Source organism: Manacus candei, unplaced genomic scaffold, assembly GCF_025592945.1.
Source record: "Manacus candei isolate 608988 ecotype Guabito, Panama unplaced genomic scaffold, ASM2559294v1 h1tg000159l, whole genome shotgun sequence".
In the NCBI taxonomy this organism is placed as follows: Eukaryota; Metazoa; Chordata; class Aves; order Passeriformes; family Pipridae; genus Manacus; species Manacus candei.
In genome coordinates, this window is record NW_026138207.1 from 1953582 (window position 1) to 1974979 (window position 21398).

At 36.6% G+C, this 21398-nt stretch overlaps 1 protein-coding gene across 2 annotated transcripts in view; it reads right to left on the minus strand.

Annotated features, from left to right (window-relative positions):
• Positions 1 to 5752: 5752 nt before the first annotated feature.
• ANKRD10 (ankyrin repeat domain 10) overlaps positions 5753 to 21398 on the minus strand; it is a 37120-nt gene continuing 21474 nt past the window's right edge. The window contains exons 4-6 of one of the 2 annotated variants that reach the window (XM_051772848.1): positions 13582 to 13817; positions 10288 to 10383; positions 5753 to 7386 (exon numbers count right to left, since the gene is read on the minus strand). In XM_051772848.1, coding sequence (XP_051628808.1) covers positions 6920 to 7386; positions 10288 to 10383; positions 13582 to 13817 — 799 coding nt within the window. In that variant the 3' untranslated portion in view covers positions 5753 to 6919. Of the gene's footprint in view, positions 7405 to 10287; positions 10384 to 13581; positions 13818 to 21398 lie in introns of both variants that reach the window. The other variant, XM_051772847.1, reaches the window with a different exon arrangement.

Below are 21398 nucleotides of genomic sequence, written 5' to 3' on the forward strand. Positions count from 1 at the left end.
TTTGTTTTGCTCCTAAACTTCCCAAAGTTCTGCAAATACTTAACAGATAAGCCCTTTATCAATGATCACACAAACTCCTCCATCCTCTTGCCCCTGCAGACCACTCAGCAGATGTGGCCCACTGACTCTGCCCTGCTGAGGGGCAGGCGTTGCACACGCCAGGAGAAGCTGGCTTTGCAGACCCTGTGAAAATATAAAAGCAGGTGCTGCCACTGCAGTGGAACTGCAGTTCTTTTGGTATCAGTATGGATGATGGTGATTCTTGAGCTCCAATACAGTGGTTGGAGTATTCCTGCCTCCTGTAAAACTTGACATCCACCAGAGGCCACAGGAAAACTACCTCCAATGATGGACCCAGCACTGCTTGCATACACCACAACAGAAATGTTGTGCATTCATAAAAACAGTGATCCCCTCTGCCCATGTGACAATCATGTCTCTATACCTATGCTGTACTTGGTTACTGTCAGCAATGCCAACCTGTACCTGAGGGACGATGTTCCAAGATGAAGACTGAAAAATTTATCTGGTGAATAGTGGTAGTTTCTAGTATAACAGTGTCCAACACATCAGCTAATGAAAGACATGTCTGTGATTTATCAATACTAGAATTACAGCTGAAAATGAAGTCATGAAACACTAATTATCAACATAGTCCAATAAATAAATCTCTAGGCATTTTATCAGCTGTGCCGTATATAAAAAAATCCTGAGGATTTTATACTTCCTAAAATTTACAAAATTTTCTGGTTGTACCTCTTATAGTCACGAGAATTGCTTGATCCCAGGAACTACAATTTAAGTAAGTGATTCTCTACATCGTGCATATACTTTTTGCTTTATTCTTCTTACACTGTGTACCTACTTGATTTTCATAAGTTGTCTTTTTGGTACTGATTTTTATAAAATATTCATATTATACAATGTGTCAAATATAAAATAGAATAAACTGAGACTCCAAGCTACGCACATAACATATGAAGTCTTGATCCAACTCACAACACCTTTTAAAAAAACAGTGATAATAAAAGCAAACAAACCCCAACTTCTTCTCCCCAAACCAAAATCTGGCAAAAACTGCAGACACTGTGAAGTTTGTGGTTGCCACAGGAAAGCACGTGTCTTTGGTGAGATTGAGCTGCCAGCTAGCACTAACAAACAGCACTTGACTTTTCAGTGACATCAAAAGAAGAGCTCTATTAATACGTGGTATTTCCTCTGTAGTAAGACTCCATCTTGCCTTTGCAGAAAAAGAAACTCAGATAAACTTGTTCTTCCCCTTTAACTTACAGTTTTAGCCTGGCAAGAAGAAGTGTAATTAATACTAGGCAACTCAGTGTTGTGTTCAGCTCTAAGTATTTGGTCATTTCCCTTGCAGAACACTACTCAGATTAGTGATTGAGCCTGGGCACTTGTCTTCAATGTCAGAAGTGTGTCTCCCCTGACTGCACTTCAGTCAGTTGAGGCTAATTCCTACTGATTTGGAAATGGTTATCGAGTCCTGTGCGTGCAGCTGAGTAACACAGAAGTGAAGTTATTAATTAAAAACATGCTTTTTGGAGGGAGAGGTGATGCCCAATTTTCATTCTCGTACCACAGGTAACATACGTTATGGGTTTTTTTGGGGGGGTATGATTTTGAGTGTAGCAAAGTTTTTAAACTGAATATTAATAAATGTTCATAACAGAGGCAAGTATATGGCAGTGTATTTAAAAAGATATTACAGCCAATATGCTTTTAAAATAAACCATCTGGTAAAACAGAGTTCTTTTGATTGTTGCCTGTGAACAACCAGGCACCCATTTGAGACAGGAAACTTTGGGCAACGAAGGAGAGGTGTGAAATGTCTGGGAATTATTAAGCAGTGTAGCAGAAAATTAGTTACCAGTTGCCAGGAATAGTAAATCCTGTTTACACAAGGCTCTTTTTTTTCTTCTTCTTTCCTTGATTCAGATGGGTCTCAAGGATTTTCTGCCCTGTAGATCTGCAGTTCCTAGTCCAGCAGCAGCAGGGAAATGGGATCCTCCTAGGGCACCATCTTCACTCTTCATCTTCATCACCCTCCACTCCTGCCTCTGCTGCTGCAGCACAATTGCTGCAGCTCTCAGCACTGTCCAGCATGGGAGGCTTCCCCTGCCCTTCCTTTCTTTTTATCTCTGTAGGACTTCCACAACACTGCTCCATCCCCAGTTCACATGACCCAAAACCAAGGCATCCAGGACTTCCTCCTTGGAACATCAAGAAATTAATTTTAGCTGATCCTTGACACAAAGCCATACTTTAGAGATAGAGGCAAATAACAACAACAACAAAATTACTTATTAGAACGTCAGAGAAGGTGGTGGGTTTTTGTTGTTGTTTTTTTTTTTGTTGTTGTTGGTTTTTTTTGTTTGGTTGGTTGGGTTTTTTGTTTGTTTGGTTTTTTTGTTGTTTTGTTTTGTTTGGTTTTTTTTGTTGTTGTTTTTTTTGTTGTTGTTTTTTTTTTTGTTTTTTTTTTGTCAGAAAGGTCCCTAGAAAGCACAACTAAAAGGAATTTCACCAGGGTAGTAACCAGCCTGGAGAAAATGTACCAGGATTTGAAGGTGCCAGTGTGATGCTGCAGCATGTGTCACATGTAATGGTACCAGTAAGGTGGTCCAGCCACCGCACCCTCTGCTGCTGCTGCCCCACATGCCCAGATCAGGGGATGTCAAGGATGTACTGCACTGGCTGTGCCTGAGTGGAAACACAGGCTGGGGCACTGCTGGGGGAATGTGAAGTTTCTCACTGACTGGGAGAAACTGGTGGAATGCAAAGTAAGTGGAGAAGTGTTCAAGGCCATAGTTCAGAGTGTGTGTGTTACTGGGAACTGCTTGTACTGCAGGCTGGCTCCAGTGTATGGGACAGCAAGGGATCCTTCTCCATCTAGGCATGTTTTGTGCTCAGGACTTATTTATGTGTTTTGCGCAACAGCTCTTTTGGATCTGTTATGTGTTATGTTTGTAATCGGAACAGCAGATGCTCCTCAGAGATTTATAATGTGGGTATAAATACTAAGCTGGGGGTCAATTGCAGGCTGCAGAAAGATGGTTGTTAAAGCACTGAAATACACTGTATAACAGAGTGTCTTGCTGGCTCACGGAATGCAAGTCTGAACAAGGATCAGGATTTGATCACAGTCAGGTGCAAGAGAAACTTTTAGAAAAGTCCACAGGGTGTGAAAGCATTTGCAATGGGTCTTGACACCAAGCAGCATCTCATCTTAATCCAAAACACATCTCAGATGAAAGCCTTCTTTCACAATTGTTAGAAGTTTAGACTAGTATTTTATCTGGAATCAGGGGATTGTTAAATATATTAAAGACTGTAACCATGTATGAAGTGGAGTAACAGTTCCCTTTTCCCTCTTCCAACATTGCCAAACTTAACTAATCAGTCATAAATATTCCATATTAAAATTCTGCCTGAATCTGTACTTATTTGTATTTCTGACAAAACTCTGCAAATTTGAAAAACAAAATAGGAAAGAAGCTACATTTGTGGGGAATTAGGGCAAAAACATCTGCACAAGCCAGAAAAAAATAAACTGAAATTTCACACAAAACTGAGTCTCAAACAAAGAGATAACATGGAGGATTGTAAGAATGACTGTTCAGTGCATTCCATATGACATTCACAGCAGTGCTATCAAGTTAAATACAGGCAGATGGACAGAAAACTTTGGTTTTGGACAACTATTCCCAGAACCAACATAATAGTAAGACATAGCAACACCTAAAAAAACAACTGCTTGATACAAGTCTTGATAATTCTACACTTGGACAAAAGGCCTAAGTATGAACAGTCCTACAATACTATTGCCCTTGCCAGGCAACAAGCTTGTGAGACTTTAACTTCAGGTGTTTAAAACCCAGCAGTCTCTTCAGGAACTGCAGAGCACAGCATAATCCAACTGGCTCAGCACTGCTGTCAGCAGAATCCGAGACCTGATAACTCAGGCCTGAGGAGGGCTTGTGAGCTCTGCCAGGCTTCTAGAACTACCTGTTGGTTTAGCACAGTAAAACCAGAAGAGTCTTCTGTATTTTAACAGCAAGGTATTTAAAAACAAAGCTTCTGCATCATCAATAGTTACATGTCCCTGCACACGACAGGGGTTTGGAAGTAGATGATCTTCCAACCCAGCCCATTCTATGATTCTATGATACGGAAAGACTCAGCTACACCTGGCGGAACTCATTCCATACTTGACAACGTTAAGTTCTTCATATACTAACTCATTTACCAGAAGTGCAGTTGGATCTATTAAGCTCATTACTTTTATAGTTTTATTGCTCACACGTGTCTACAATTACAAAACAAACTGAAAAACAGGAAATTCCAATTAAACATCAGAAAACTTTTCTTCCTGTGAGAGTGGTATGGGTTTACAACAGCACCATATGCTTGGGTATGTATCCTCCAACTTCAACCATGCTGGGATGCTATGACTCCTTATTTCATGTTCTGTTGAACATTTATGAAATAATTTAAAATCAATACTTTAGATGGCCTTCGCTGTAAATATTGTCTCAAAGAGCACCTGTAAAAAAGCAGTCTTGGAATTCTTATCCTTATTTGATGTTTTAAAAATGATATATCTGGGCTCTTGGCTGAGGCATACTCTGTCACAGACTTCTGCCTTTTGCAACATAAACCGTAAACAAAGACACTCAACAAATCCACACAGTGTGTCTACCTCATATGGCCCTCTCTGGTCTTCTACATTTAATCATAATTGACAATTGGCTTTGACGAGGCCTGATAACAGATACAGATATTGAAAGCTGTGTCTCTGTTAGCATGTGGCTGAACACACAGGCATAGAAGTGCTTTTTAAAACAAAACTGTAAGTTCTCTCTTTTGAATTTGAAATACAGTATCTCCGAAGGTATTTTTAAATGACAAGATGTGGAGAGGAAGTGAATGAAAACCAAGTGGACACAAATTTTAAAAATCTTGCCTTCTGAACACAGTATAAATCTTACCATGCTAAAATTATGTACCTAAAATTCCACCATCGCACAGTAATTCACTTGTACCCAAAGAAAGCCCTTCAGGGATCAGTTTACAGCCATGGAGGTAGGATGGCAATGCTCATTATGAGTTGCTTTGATTTATTTGAAGAAGCACAAGCAAGCATGCGTAGCAAACTCAGCAAATACTAAGACGACCCCCAGAACCAAACGCTACTGCAAATTGCAGTTACTGTGTTGTGGTAGTATGATGGCAACAGCACATGTTCCTCCGGACTCTACATCAGCAAATCAAACTGTCTAAGAACTGGCTGGTCTGGCCAACTATGTGCAAAAGAACTGGTCAATTGTCCTATCAGTGCTACTCTCAATCTGAATACGCTGCGAGTCCCTTGTGTGCAGTAAACCATGTAAAACTGTAAAGGCTATTTAAAATGCTGATTTCTCTGTAGTTAGTAGCATTTTGCTTGAAAATGTTTGAAGGAGACTACAGTTTTTATAAAAATCAGACAGGCAGTATTTTAACCCATTTCTGGAGTTGAAGGCTGATACATATACATACATCATACACAGAATATCCAGTATGTGTTTCTGTAATTTAATCAAGAACACCTTATTGGGCTGTTCCCATTTGCTTCCATATATTGACAAAATGAAGACATTCCACAGCAGCACCGAGCAAGATTATGGAGAATTGTGAGTTATAAACTACTTAAGGCTTCCTCAAACTGCTACAAAAATAATAACATCTAAACAAAATATTCAGATACAATGTAATATGTTTATTTTTTAATCCAATTTGTAAAGGTCCCTTTTGAAAACAAAACAAGAACAAAAAAATCAACACAATTCAGAGGGCTTATCTCATTTACCATATTCTTCTCCACTCTTCACTTATAACACAAGCAGCAACTTATATTATTAGTGCTCATATAGTGCACTTATATGAATTTTGATTTGTGTATTAAGCATTAAATACAATGTATTTTCTGTGAGCATAGCCCAAAGAGTACACAACATTACATTTTCAAAGCGTATGTTAAAAAAAAGACAATAAATGTATATCCAAGACAGTCAAACTCAAATATTTTGACTTGGCAAATTCTATAACAAGTAACAGCAATTTTAAACCGTGTACAAAGCAGAACAGTGCCAACATGCCTCCGGTCTGTGAGCTATGGTAAAATATCAAGCGCACACAAAAGGAGAGAAGCCAAAGAAACCCACCACAGAGCAAACCTGAGGCACACCCAACTGCGACCGAACTTTCCCACTCTGTAATGCAAAGAGCTCAACAACAACAAAAAGCACTTCTACGCTACAGAAAGTGAAACAGTAAATTCTTCCAAATTTGTCTCCATATTTCTAAACAACTTGTTCAAAAAATTTAAAGATGAACATCTAATTATACCAAACAAATGTACAAACTATAAAGTCAGAGAAGCTCCAGAAGATTGCCACTTTCAACCTTGCATAGTGAGAGCTGGCATTGATATTGCTACCATAGCTTCAGCAGAAGATACGGAAAAGAAAAATCTTTACCTCTAAGTGATGCACATACGTAACATTTTCTTCACAAAATTCAGTTAAACGTTGTTTTAATAAAAGGGAAAACACCTCTAAAAAGGGAAAGATAGTGTTCACAAGCTTAGAAAAAAAATACAAAACCAGAACATTCCGTAACAAAAAAATGAAAACAATAAACATTCCATCATGACAGCACCTATTATCACTAAATAAGCCCCATACATGCAACAAACTACAACTATTGTATAAGGCTGTCAAATTAAGGGTTTACTTTTCATATAAACAAAGTGTAAAAATAGCAACAAGTTGCGATCTTCAAATTTAATGCTATGTGAGGATTTTGTCTCCTCAGTTTCATTTGGTAGCAATTTCAATATGCATTTGACATAGAGATCATTCATCTAGGAACCGTGATACAAATACATTGTGCCTAGGACAGTATTGTCGTATCTCTGTTCGACCTTGACAGAGTTGGAATGCTCAACAACACTACTAAGTTCAGGGATGCTTTCAGCAGTATCCCCAAAACCATGGTAGTGTCCATAGTGCAAAGTATCTCCAGGGTCTTCAACCCACGAGGGCCGGTTAGAAACACAGCTACTCGGGCTTCCATTCAGATGGAGAGATCCACACATATCGGTGGAATTACTCATGGCTTTTTCTGGTTCCTCAGTGCCATTACTGGCATGAACTCGGTGCCTACTGGGGGAAGTTATTCCAGGAATTACTCCGTTAGGTGTTAATGCTAAGCACTCCTCACGCCTGGCATCCATCCCACTGAGCTGTTGTGCGGTGGTGAAATCCAAATGTCCATTGATGGCACATCCATTTGTCAGTGCATTCAATATGGAGCTACTGCTATTCATATCTGCATTAAGAAATACACCTGTCACCAACAATTAAGAATACATGGAAATACACAAAAATGTCTCCACTGTACTTCACTTATTTAAAAAATGTTTCCATACACAGCTTTGAAAATAAACCTACCATTTCTTTATAACAATGTAGGCAGTTCAAGGTAATGAGAGCTGACCAGTAAGCTTGTAACATGGATTCTCATGTTGAAAATGCAACTATCTATCTACATTCAACTTGTAAATATGCCTGTATTATTCTTTGCAAAGACAATGTGAACTCAAGAGTTTTTCATTTAACTGTATGAAATAAGTGCAGCACACAACATTCTGGGCAGTGTTTTCAAAGGTGGAACAAAAGGTATCTTTCCACCTTAACTGTAATGCCCTGTTGGGATGAAAAATTATGTACATATAAGAACTGAGTATCTGTGAGAGAGAGGGTGAAAGGCTGGGTTTTTTCATTTTTCAGTTGTAATTTAACCATGGCTCTTTTTTTTTTCATTTTAGTGGTAACTCTTACAGTACAATATGCACTGAAATAAGTCAAATAAAGAAATGTTATGTTGGGGTGCTACTATAAAATGTTTCCAAGTTCCTTTATTCAAAAAGCACTTCAATTTACCTAGCAGCTTCCCAGATAACATACTGGGCAGGTTTGTATTTAATAAGTTTATAATAGCATCTGTACAAACCACATGCAAAATGCCATACAACAGCAAGAGCAGAGTGCACAGGAGACTAAAAAATGTTATTAGCAGGAAACAAAATTCTAAAAATGTGCATGCAAAAACCACTGACAACTGTTTTGAAGCAATTTCTCCTTTGAAGTTAGAAATTAGTACAATAGGTTTTGTTTCCATGAACAGATTTCATCAGTCTGTCTGAAATGCATGTTTTTGCAGTGGTACTCAAAAGTACTAGCACAAAAAATGCGTGATATATTCTGCCTTAAAAATAAAATTTATGTCTATCTATATTGGTGAAGATGAGCAAGGCAAGCATGGAAACTACAGACCTATGTGGTGACATTTACAGATTTTACATTCTGTGGTTATCCTTGGATACATGCACATATGTTTATGTCCACATTGAAGGCATAAACTCATGTGCAGAACAGGACTGCATTTACTGCATGGATCCAAATCAAGCCAGTAAGTCTGTTGGCAACTTTTCACATTTGCATTAACACTGGGCTCCAATTTAAGTGACACATAATGAGTACCACTGTTTGACAAGGAAGAATATGAAGTTTTGGTTCTCTATTAGTCTTTTGCATGGCTATTACTTGAAATATGTATTACAATACTGATACTCCACAGACAACAATATACAATGCCAAGAAATGTGTTCAAAGTTTGTAACTCACTGGATTTACTAACTGGAGTTTCCTGTTTAGTCCCTACATAAGTTAAAATAACCACATCAGCTGAACTCACTAACCACGAATTCTTGTTGAAAGTGGAAAAAAACCCCACAAACTCATCAAGACATCAAAGATCTAATATTTCAGTGATGAAAACGCACAGAAGGAATTTCATATAGTGTTTATTAACTGAAAAGTGTGAAGTTTTAACTTTTAAAAATCAACCATTATAGGCTGGCTTTGCCAAATCAAATCTAATAAAACTGGCACTTCTGTTAGTTAATATGCAAAAAGTAGGTAATGAATAGTTCTAGTGATAATTATAGAATGTTATTATTTGTTAAAAATGAGCACCTATAGTAATACAGTATATTTATGAAAGACAATCATTTTTCCCCAAATAAGAACACTTAGTAATTATCACTGGAAAATATTATAGTCTACTTTTAAAGTGTTGATTATATATATACGTTTATTCCTAATATATTAAAATACCTATTAATTATCATTCCCTTTGGCGAATCTGATCTGTGGTACAAAGCACAAACAAATTTATGGCGGAACAAATCAATAAATAATAAGAAATTAATTTCTGAATGTAATACTGCACTATCATAGTAACTCCATGTGTTAACCTACAAAGAGCAAGGAAAAAGCTGACCCAAGACAGTTTTAATCAAACTCTATACATATCCTGGGGTTTCCAAATGCATCTTAATTAAGCAGCCCTTAAAAAAACCTAGCGCATTAATATTCACTAATACTAGTAACATTCTGATTGTCTCATGAAGATTGGTACAAAACACAAAAACTGTTTTCCAAGGTGCACTTGTTCCAAATAGTAGTTTAAGACCTGTGATGTCCAGTCTTTCATTTACATAAGAAACCCCATAGTAGGATCCTGCACTTACGCCATTGTGTCTGAACAAATTCTGAAGATATGATGTATGTCTAGATTATTCTTTATAGTATTTGTTGTAATATTTTGACTATAGCTTTGTCATAACATGTTATTTTCAAAGCTAAGATATATTTCTGTATCAAGTCTTGTTATTAGCAATTAAATCTATTTAATCAAAATTAAATGAATAATTTAAATTATTTCTGTATTTCCTTTAACCTGAAAGTATAGCAACAAAAAGCAAGGCACAACATAATACAAGCCTCAGGTTAAAAGTGAAACAGTCATTGTGGATTTCTGTTTATCTGAAATATTAAAAAACAACTAATAAATCTTCTCTTTCACGATTACAATACATTGTGTGAAACAGCTAATTTTCGATGCCTATTAAACCCCCAGTATAATGGGTGTTACAGCAATACAATAGTTTCCAAGACTCTAGACAACAATGTGCAAAAATGAAGGACTAAATTTTATACTTAAATTAAAAATAAAATGCATATTGATTCTTGCAACGACAAGGAGTTTGCATTGCAGAAACAGTGTATATTTCAATTTCTTTTGGTCCAACAGAAGTACTCTCCTGTTGTTTGGTGTCTTCAACCATTTGAATGTTGTTGTTAACAGGAAACTGTCCACTCCCACCTGATACAACAGCAAACTCTCTATCAACGTGCATATTGTCAGCATCGTCCTCAGCTCCTCCATTCATCACTGGTATTAAGCCATCAAAGCTGTAAGCTGATAAAAAAGGAGTCATGTTTAGTCACTGGTGCCCACTTCAAAACTCAGCCAACAAACAGATGAGTACTTTGATTATTAAAGCAAAAACTTTACAAAGAAATGTAAATTTTACACATCTGAGAGCTTCTGACGTTGGAGATTCAAAATGCAGAGTAAGTAACTGCTAAGTACTTGCTCATTCATTTCAGTTCCTCAAAATGGAGAACTATCAGAGCACCTATGAGACTTTGCACCTACACATCAAGCTTACTAGTTTGGTGAGCCAAGCAGTTGAATAGAGAGCAATTTAAGTTACTCACGTTTAGGCTTTACAGCTAGTGTCCCCAACAGATAAAAAGCAGTCTCTACCTCACAATTGTCTACTGTCAGTCTGGACTATTCCCTCTTTCACTCCCAAGGGCCAGGTCGCAGTAATTCACCCATTTGTATAACAGACTGCTTCACGGATCCCTTCAAGAGCTGAACACACAGTTCTGAGACAAGCTAGCAAGTGGTGAGACTGCTGTGGGGAACGCTTTAATAAGCAAGATGGGCTCAACCTCACTACTACTACTTATACCTACTACCCACAGCGCTGCTCCAGTTCTATCCCAGCAGGCCCTGCCTTGCTCTCACACTGGCATTAACACATCTTGCTATTTACACTGCACACACTCATGTTATAAAGGGCTGCTTTGGTAGACTGCAAGTCAGCTTTCATTATCCCGGGTACAATCAAAATTTTCATAAACTGTTCAGTTTTAAAGAACTTTAAGCAATAGCTAAAGTGTTCCAGGGCCAAAGAAATCACAGAGGGCTTAAATGACGCCAGGGCCCTTGGATCAGCAGGCTTCAAACTCCCTTATACCAGGAAACTAAAGGTATTTTCTCCTAGTTACCTACAGGAATGTTTCATGTGCTGTTTCATGCCGGCCAAGTCATGCCTGGCAATGCTCTCCATCCCCACCTCACTCAGAACACCCAAACCAGCCATGATACTGATACAGTCAGTCACTGATCGTGTGCAGCAAGTCAGTACCTTTGTGCAACACACAGTGCAAAGCCAACCCATTGAGGGCTGACCAGAAGGGCCAGGATTAGGACTGCCATGAACAGTTGTGTGACCAGATGGCCTGGTGTGCATCATCATCATCATCATCTCTGACCCTGAGCACCATACTCTGCTGACCTGCCCAGGCAGAACAGTGAAATTTCTGGAACTGATTTCAGAAAAACAGACATAAAATCCAGCTCATGTTTTTAAGTCAAAACGAAAAACTACCTGGTGTATATTCTGAGAGTGGCCACCAACTTCAAGTTCAGCTTCAGCCTTCAGAACTCATTTTTGCACTACCTTTGAGAGAGCTATTACTTTGAATCATGGTATATCGTGTATCAGTGGCACCTAATTTTGAGGTCAAAGATTCAATACTATGCACCTGATAGCAGATCCATGTGTATGCATTTAAACAGAATTACAAGTAATCCCCATCCAATGCCCAGTTTAGCTATTCCAGAGCAAAGTACAGCTTAAGCATTCATCTTCTTCCTACTCTACTGTTCCAGGTTCTTGTATGGGACATATATTGTCACAAAAAGTAATTTTTTTCAAAGCAGTGGTTATTCTGAATTGGGGCATAGCCATCAACACCTGCAAATACAGGTTGCTTGCACTCTTTGAACATCTGGAGTCTCCTGTGTAAATAGTCTTTAAAGCACAATAGACCACTGTGGTTTTAGTAAGGGCAAAATTAACACAAAATTGGGCTTGTTTTGTAAAAAGGCCAGCTAGGCACAAAGATGTACTGATGACTCCTCATTACTCAGCTCTGTTGTTTACAAAAATGCCTCAGGAACAGTGACTCATTCTCACTGCAACAGACTTTTTACATCAATACGTAGCTATTACTGATGCTGATGTCTCTGAGGGCAGACACGTCAGATTAGAAACTGCAGCTTTCACAGCTGAGATGCATCTCTGAGTTACTCCAAAAACCTTCAAGCAAATGCAGTAAAGCTTTTGCATTTGTTTGCAGAGGTCTTAAAAAGTCATACTGGTAACGATTTAAAAAAATTATCTACTCAATTGCTTTTCCAACATCTTTGTAATTGCTTGGGAGCTCCTGTTCACTGCATTGTCTTTTTTTTTGCTTGATCTAACTTATGCACTGGACCAACTGTTTATAGTTAGAAGTCACGGCAAGATAGCAAGTACTGAAAATACTACAGTGTCAATCTTGACGTAATTATGTTGCCCATGTCATATTTAGAAACATGGTTTAGGCCTCAATTTCCCTCTTATTATCTGGAATTAAGCACTGTTTAAGCCCATTCTATTTGGCTCGCTGAAAGTCACGTATGTTAGAATAACATCAATTTTAACTGAAAGAAGACCCTTCAACAAAAACTCATGAAGTCCCTTTCCTGATGTTAACCACAGGAAAAAAGGAGTTGGAGCGCAGAATTGCTGCTTTGTTTTTAGTAAGAATTTAATGGAATAGGCAAAAGAAAGGAAGATATTTTCTATCATGTTACTCAAGGTGTGTATAAGATGTAAAAAACTTCTTCATAGAGCTACCAAAAAATATCTTTGGGTTGTACTATTGTGTCATTGCTGGCAGAGAAAGCAGCAGTATCCTCAACGCACAAAGTTGAACAAGAGTCCTTAAGATCCATTTTAGTCTTACACCCTCTGGTAAGACAGCAGTTCTTGGAGCATGATCCTGGAAACTTGAGGTATGTTACCTTACAGACATAATCCCTCTTGATTTGAGAAACCTTTCTGCCTTAAATTTCTTTCATTCATCTTACCTAGCACAGTTTCTGAATTGTGAATTAATCCCCAAGTGGAAAATTACCATCAGAACGTCCGGGTATCTATGTGAATCAACGCAATGTTATTTGGCTCTCATGAAGGTGAAGAAACTGAGGAAGGAGTAGAAACTAATTTTAGCTCCTACTCCTCTGCATAATTATTCTTGGCATCGTGCAGCTATAGCACTCTCTGGAAATAGAAATTTCTGAACACGCCAAGATGATGACAGGGAGAACTGGGATCTTGTGGCATGGAATTATATTCATCTTCTTGGATTAATATGTAATTTAATATGTGAGTTTGTCAATAATACTCAACATCCACTCCAAAAGGCTTTAAAATGTTTATTTTCCTTTCTCAGCAACAATATCAACCCATCCCTTTTACCTCTGGGGTCTCACCTTCTGTTCTAGCCTTCTTTGCTCCAGCAGACTCCGTATCTTCAAAGGATCTCTTTCGACTGGTCCCACCACTGAATGGATTGGGACCTGCATTCTGATGAACCCCATTTAAGGTGCCATTGCTATAGAAACGATTCAGGTGACTGTTCTGGAGGTTCAAGAGAAACTGGGCACATTCTTGGAAGCCCTGGGTATGTGCAAGGTCTGCTGCTGTCAGGCCACTGGCATTTCTCAAGCTGTACAATACAAAGAAACTGAATTACACTCATTCATCACGCTAGCTTGCTGCTGCTGCTGCCCTTACTATCTATCTGCAGGTGATGAGAGAAAACATACACTTAGCAAATTTCCATCAAGAAATTAGTTATTAATCTTAGTTTTATAACTAACTTTACTTTTTGCACATATATCTGGCTTCTAAGCAAAATTTGGGAGACAATACACTGTTAAATAAAATCAATATACTATGTGCCTTAAACCATCTTCCTATTTAAACTTCTCAAAATGCTTTATTCTAAAATAGTCTGAAGTATCTGATCTTTACATAAACTTCAGACTAATTAAGTGTTGAATTTTACCATCTTCTGCATTTTATTCTGCAATCTATTGCTTTAACGTGAGCAAAAGATCAAATACTCAAACAAACTTAAAATGACTTGGCAATTGTCCATGGCATTCTGGTTTCTAAGGTAACAACAACATCACTATTCTTCCTAACAACAAAATATATACATATATAGAAAGAGATAGATAGATAAAGATGCTATACTTAGTTATGCTTTGCTTATACTTTTGTTTCTGGTTTGTTTCTCATTTCAAAGTGTGTGACATCATAAGTACTGGGACTTGCTTTGTTAATTTGAATCAAGACTTTTCTGTGCATGAGAGAATGGCATTGATTTTGAATATTCTAATACAAGGAGATTATAAATGAAATCATGCAGGACATGTAGAGAGGTAGAAGTTTAATCTGAAGAAGTGCTCTATATCACATACATTTACACAAACATACAGTACATTTTGTGCTTATAAATTTAGGCTAACTTCATAAGGAAGAGCATAGAAGTGGAGATAAGAGGGCCAGAAATGACAAAACTAGATGGCGAAGCAACAGATGCTAATCAATCTTTCATAATATTTTTCTGCCTTTCTAGACAGATGTAAATAGTCAGAAAAACTGAATTTTTGTTTCTTGGCTTCAATAGTTTAGACAAGTCCATTACTTAAAAATCCAGAAACAGACCAGCCAACAGAATAAGAATTCAGGAGATTAAAGACCCGATCCTCTTGAAACTCATATGAAATAGAAAAGAACTCAATCCAGCTCATATGAAGAAATCAAAGAACAAAACCCAGATTTGCTTCCTAGACAATTGTAACTTATTTGCTATAAAAACGAGACTTTAGAAGTTGCCTACTGCAGCAAGACTACTTCCAAAAATGGATAAATCAAAATACTACAAAATCACAAAACTTATTAGGTTAGACCAGGGTTAATTTCATTCCATACTACACTATTCTAAGTCACCACTAACTTGGACTACTAATGAGAATCCAGAGAACAGCTGTCAAGAGTGGTCTAAAAAGCAAGACTCTGGAAGACTGAAAAATCTAGTTATGCAAAAGAAATGAAACTTCAAGGTGGAGGTATTACTTTTGAATACCCAGAAGACAGCTGCAAAAGAGGATCTTCTGTTTATCCAGTGCAGGCCGTGTAAGAATGGGATTAACACAAACAAAGGATAATTAAAGAGAGGTATCAGGAGAAAGTTCTAGAGTATAAATGTTGCTGGATCTTGAGAGGGGTCTCTTTCTCTCCTCATTTTAAGAGCAGCCTATGATTTCAGAAATTTTGCAAAATGCAGTCAATCCTTTCCCATGCTGAATCAGGTGGTTTGTTGAGGTCTCAGCTAACATTCAATGCTTTTAGTAGTTCTGATTTACTTGTGCAGCATACAGATGTAATACAATGAAACTACAGCTGGAGAAACAGAAATTTCAACAGATCTGTTTTGGTCAAAAAAAAATAGCTCAGTTCTCTGAAATCTGTTTTAAATTTGCAAGCCTCAAAAGAATAATAAAGGAGATCTAAGCAAAAGTAAATTAAAGATACACGAAAATAAAAATGACACAAACAATATGGTATCAAATGACCACCTAATTTAATAAAACTTCAAGGAGTCAGTAATTCTATTACTTAGCAAATATTACTGAAAAATAACTCTGCTTTGAAAAGTTGACTGTAAGGCAGACTACAGTTCAGTAACTATTCCTCAAAGGAACGTCAATATGAGATGCCAGAGGCATTTAGAGATGTACAAAGATCCAAGTGTGTAAGGCTACATGACCAAACTCTAGGAAAGAGTAATTATGTTTCCCAGACACAAAATAAATGAACTTAAAAGATTTTGTCATATTTTAAAATGTAATGACCTTTGATATTTTAAGATCTGTCCCATCTTGAAGAGATGACTTAACAGGGAGACAAAGATGTACTTGTTCTACAGAAATAGTTTGAAAGCACTGCATAGGTTTTTAGTGGATTCAAGCCCACTGGATATAACATTCTTGCTTCTAAGAGTTCAGAAACCTTTCTTATAAGTGCTAGCCTGAATTTAGCTTATCAATTTCAAGAGAAAGTCCTGTGTTCAGAAGTTAGTAGTGGAAAAACAGAAAAAAGTTCAATCAAATAAAAGGAGATTACGGATTCTGGATGACTCCAGAAACCTTTAGATCAAATGCTAAGAAAGAGAACACAACTGTCAAATTCCCTTTGCTCCCTCACAGTTAGAAAACTAATTTGAGTATCTTCTCTATATATCCACTTGTCGCTGTTAATTATTTTAATCAAAACTTGATTACTTTCAAATGCTTTCAAATTTCAGCTAAACTGGCTTGCATTTCAATAATAATGCGAAGGAGAAGATGAAAAGCTGACAAATTCTGGAGAAACTTTCTGTCACTTCCTCAAAACCAGGCTAGAAAGATAAAAAAGACCTATTTCCTTAGCTGACTTTTTTAGTCTTCTCTAGGAGGAAAAATCTGTCAGTGGGAACACAAAAGGCAGCAAGGGCTAGCTATGCTATATTATACATGTTATATATATCATAACAAAATGCAAGTAATTCAAGAGAAAAACCTAACTCAACTAGGAACAAAGTAGGAGAGAAAACACTCTTAAAAGATATCACAGGATTTTACCAGATTAGAATAGCTTTATGCATTTCCAAAATAATTTAGAAATATTGTCATCACTCTAAAGATTCTGAGTGTGATACAGAAAAATATAGTGTAATACACTACACTCCCAGAAACTGTGGAGTATTTGAATGAACTAAAAAGCTCAGACATCTATTAGACCATTCTTTAAAAGCACCAACCTGGACTTGGAGCAGAACCACCCTGTTCCAGCAGAAGTTACAAGGAAGTGGGAACACATCTATTACTAAATGTGCAGTGCATGGTCTGTCTCAAATGTTGCCAATGGCTGAAAAGGAAGCAGCTACCTGAACTTAGCCCAAGAGCTAAGAATGTAAATGTCATTACTGTACACAGTACAGTATAGATTATAAGGACAAAAACAGAAATGGTTAAGAGGAGTTCAAACTCTTATGTGCAATTCCTATGTCAGCCCTTGGTTATGAACCACAATTACATGTAAACTGACTGTCAAGTGAAAAGGAGAAATAGTAACTGGAGATTTATTTGGCTACTAAAGTAGACTGTACGTGACACAGTCTGTGTGGTTAAAAAATAAATAAATTAAAAAATCAACAAGCAGAAAACTCAAAGAGATAATCACTATATTCAAGTAAATTTTCAACTACTTCAGTTATTAGGTGTCCCTTGCTTGAAAGGTACTTCATTTCTCATAGATGCTGACATAAAGAAAAAGAATAGGTAAAGGACATTATAACTGAAAGTAACTTCAAGACCTGGGCTGTGAAAGAAAAACAGCAGGGAAAAAATGTAAACCACTGGACAACATGGACAGAACTATCTCAAGTGTTATGTTTCTTGAAAAAAATTCTTTTCCACCCATCCTCCATTTTTTTAATAAGTTAAGAGTCCCTTCAGTACTACCATTCATCTTTTACCTTAAACACCTCGAAATAGTGGAAACTCCAAAGAAGCTTGGAACACACATTTGACATAAACCTTCAGGTAAGCTGTCCTTTTGTTACTGCTAATCATACAGCAGATACAACAGCTCTGTTTCTGTAACTCCGTTATTCAGAATTCAAAAATGAGCACAGAAATTTCTTGAAGGTTTTTTGTTATGTAGGGTTTGTTGTTGGCTTTTTTAACCTTTTTTCCCCCTGACAAATATGCCAAACTTGAGGACAAGCTTATGTTGCTTTTGGAGGTTTTTCTCTAAGGTAGGGGCTATCCAGCTGTAACAAGACAAATAGCAAGCTACACACACTGCATTTTTCAAAGATGATCTTATGAAGGAAGAACCTACCAGCATGGAAGGTACAGAAGGATGCAATAAAGTCATAAATAATAAAATCAGAATAAGCCTTGAAAAGTTACATGTGTTTTACGATTAGTCAGCCTTTATTAAACAGCATTCATTGACTTGGTGCAGTATATTCATTGACTAGGCTGGCCTAGTTACTGTCAAATTGGACAGCTGTGCTCCAAAAACTTAATTCCCTTTCCCTCTAGTAAAAAAAGAAAAAAGGTCAAAAACCTTCTGACTGAAGGTCAGTCCAGTTCAGGAATAGGTGGAAAAACCGAAGAAAGAAGAGTAAAGCTCTGAAAATATCATTCCCTTTTTGGCACCTACTCCAGACAGGAACACATGTGAAGGCTTGAACTGACAAACAGGAGAAAAATTCCTTACTTAACATTGCCCAGGGCTAAACACAGTTTTGGTAAGTTGTCAGAAAGTCAATCCACTCCATGTTTAGAAAACACATACCTTGCATCCTTTCCAAAGCAATTCAAGTATTTGAAAAATGACTGAGTCCTGTTAAGGTTCTTTCACATGGCAGCACTTTTTTGCTTTACAGTTTACTCACTGTTTCCATGTAATTCTTATTAATAGAAACAAATTAGAATCATGAAGCATGATATTATTTACCCTCAGCCTTCTTGTAGGCTAAAATCCAGGAGCTGGAAATAAAGACATTTTGTTTTCTTCAAAGTACAGAAGTATAAGATGCTAACTCCAAAGCAAAAGAAGAAAGACAAATGTAACTGGAAGGATACATTTTCGTATTATAAAGTTATTCTAAATGGAAAAAAATCCACGAGAAAAGTTGACAGAAGTCTGAATATGGATGAGTAGGTGATCTTGAAGTTCCTTGACAGATGAGACTTGCATTGTTGTGTAGTGACAGGTGTTTTATAAATAAACTCAACACGTGTACTGATATATTGAATTAAAGCTCTGACTTTTGCATATACATTTATTCACACACCTAACAGTGCTTAAAACAAAACTCTTATAACAAATTTTTCTTCTTCCATCAAGTGATGTCCACAGGAAGTCTTCAAAACAGACTAATCTTGTTATGAAGAAGACTTTTTTTTTTTAATATCCATTTTTCTTCCTCTGGTTGACATCATCTGAACTCCCATTCTAAAGGCTGAGTTCATCTGAGAGTCGTGGTAATCAAATTAAGCAGCTACAAAGAGGACACTGATGAAGCATATGTTTAGGTATTTCCTTCTTCTGAAAAGCATTTTCAAAAATGTTGGGTGGCAGTGCAACTCAATTGTTGTTCAAAACCAAAAGAGACAAATGTATTATCTGACCAAACAGGACTGATGTACAGAAACATGAAATTTACTTTTATTTTAGATTTATTTAGCAGGATGTTTCTATTATTTCAATCTAACCACAATTTGTTGTTTTCAGAAGTTCACTAAAGGAAGGAAAAAATCTGATGCAAGCTCTCAAAACATAATCAACACTTCCACTATGGTTAAGTCAGGAATAATTAAAAAAAAAACCCAACGACTAAAAGCTTAGAATTGTTTAAATATCTATATGCAAGAAAGATTTGCTTCAGGATAACTTACAAAATTTACTCTTCAAAAGATCTGTACAAAGAAAACAAAGACTTGTGCTTCTTGCATTGGATTCTAAATTACACTGAATTTATTTTTAAAAAAATTGCTTCTAAGTTGCTTCAGTTGTTCCTTTTTCATACTCATTGGTGGAAAAAAAGCTGTGTTTTTAACATTTGAAATACAGTATCTTCCACTTATAATGTCACATACCTTGAAAAACAAAACAAACATTTGCTACAAAAAGTCAACAATAAATCTTTTTGAAAAAACATTCATATATGTAAAAAAAAAATCTCCTAAATGTTTAATTTGAAATAGTGATTACAGTGCCTACAGCTCACTGTGTTTTTGTTAATGCCATGCGACAATCTAAGAAAATAAACCACAGTTTTCGTATATCAATGTAATATCTGTTAAAAATTACTGATCTCAACTTATCTATTGTTAGTTTACAAATAAAAATGTAGATAATTGTAAATTAGGGTAAGCAAAGCATGCAAATCTATAGATTCTATATCTGAATTCCTAGATTAGCATTAAAACCAATCACCGCAACAAATACCTCAACAGTATGCCTTGTGTGCAGAAAGGAAGCGATACTGAACATTCAATGCCACAACTGTAAGGTTTTCGGAGAAGCACCTGTGGCAGTTTCAGCAGTTTCTATATGGAATGCTCCCCCTTTCTAGGATTACTTGAAAAAATCAAGTCAATTCGAATTACGTAGCTGTAAAACATTGACATGTGTAGTTTTTACAGTTTCAGAATCTTCTGTTTGATTTAAACGGGCAATGGTGCATAAACAGGAAACTTATATCATAAGGGATCACATATTTGCAGGCAACATTAAGATTAAAAGTACATTAACATACATAAAGTGCTGTAGCACATTATTCAATATGTAAGCCATTACCATGTGACCACCTTAACAACAAGATACTAAGTCTTTTATGCCTTTTAAAGCATTATTACTTTCATCCTGAAACCAATTTGTCAGTTCTTCACTGAAATTTATACAGAATGGATTAAAATTACCGGTCAATTCATGGCTTCAATTACTTAAATTTAGTAGGCTGTATCTCAAAAGAATTAGTAGCTATTCCTATACAAAAATTAGCAGATACAAGGATTAAAACAAAACAAAAGAAGAAAGAGAAAAAAATAAGATCAGAATACTAAAACGCCCACAATGAGAAAAAAACGTTTCCTATATAAACAGCAGTATACTAGTCTAAAATTTCTAAAGCAAAATGATTTTAAAATACTAAACTTTCAGTGTTTTAACCCTTTGGTGTCCAAATACAGAAGTTATGAAATAGCTTCAAACTTTTTTTTTTCTTCCCAGATACCAAGAGAAAAATACTCTTAACTAAACAGATGTGTGTCACTGCTGGGGACAGCTATAAAACTTCATGCTAGAATTACACACTGGGCTTCTACAAAAGCACAAGTTGGTGCCAAGTTTTTATTTCACAACAAAGCATTTGGCAGTTGAAATTGTTTTAGACTTTTAATAACAGTGGTAGAGTTTCTATGAACATCCTCCAAAATTGTAACAACATGAATATACTGGAGAGAAGGACTCTTCTACGTGAAGCCACTTTTTCCACATAAAAATCAAGGTGAACTATAAATTCTGCAGCCATAATTAGCTCCTAGATACTTTAACTCATGACTAAACAAACGTTGGCAGAAGAAAGAATTCATTAACTGTGGTAGGCAACGTTAGAATTACCACAAGCATCACCATCAGGTGGTGATTTATGCTGTATCTGTATTCCCATTTATATGCT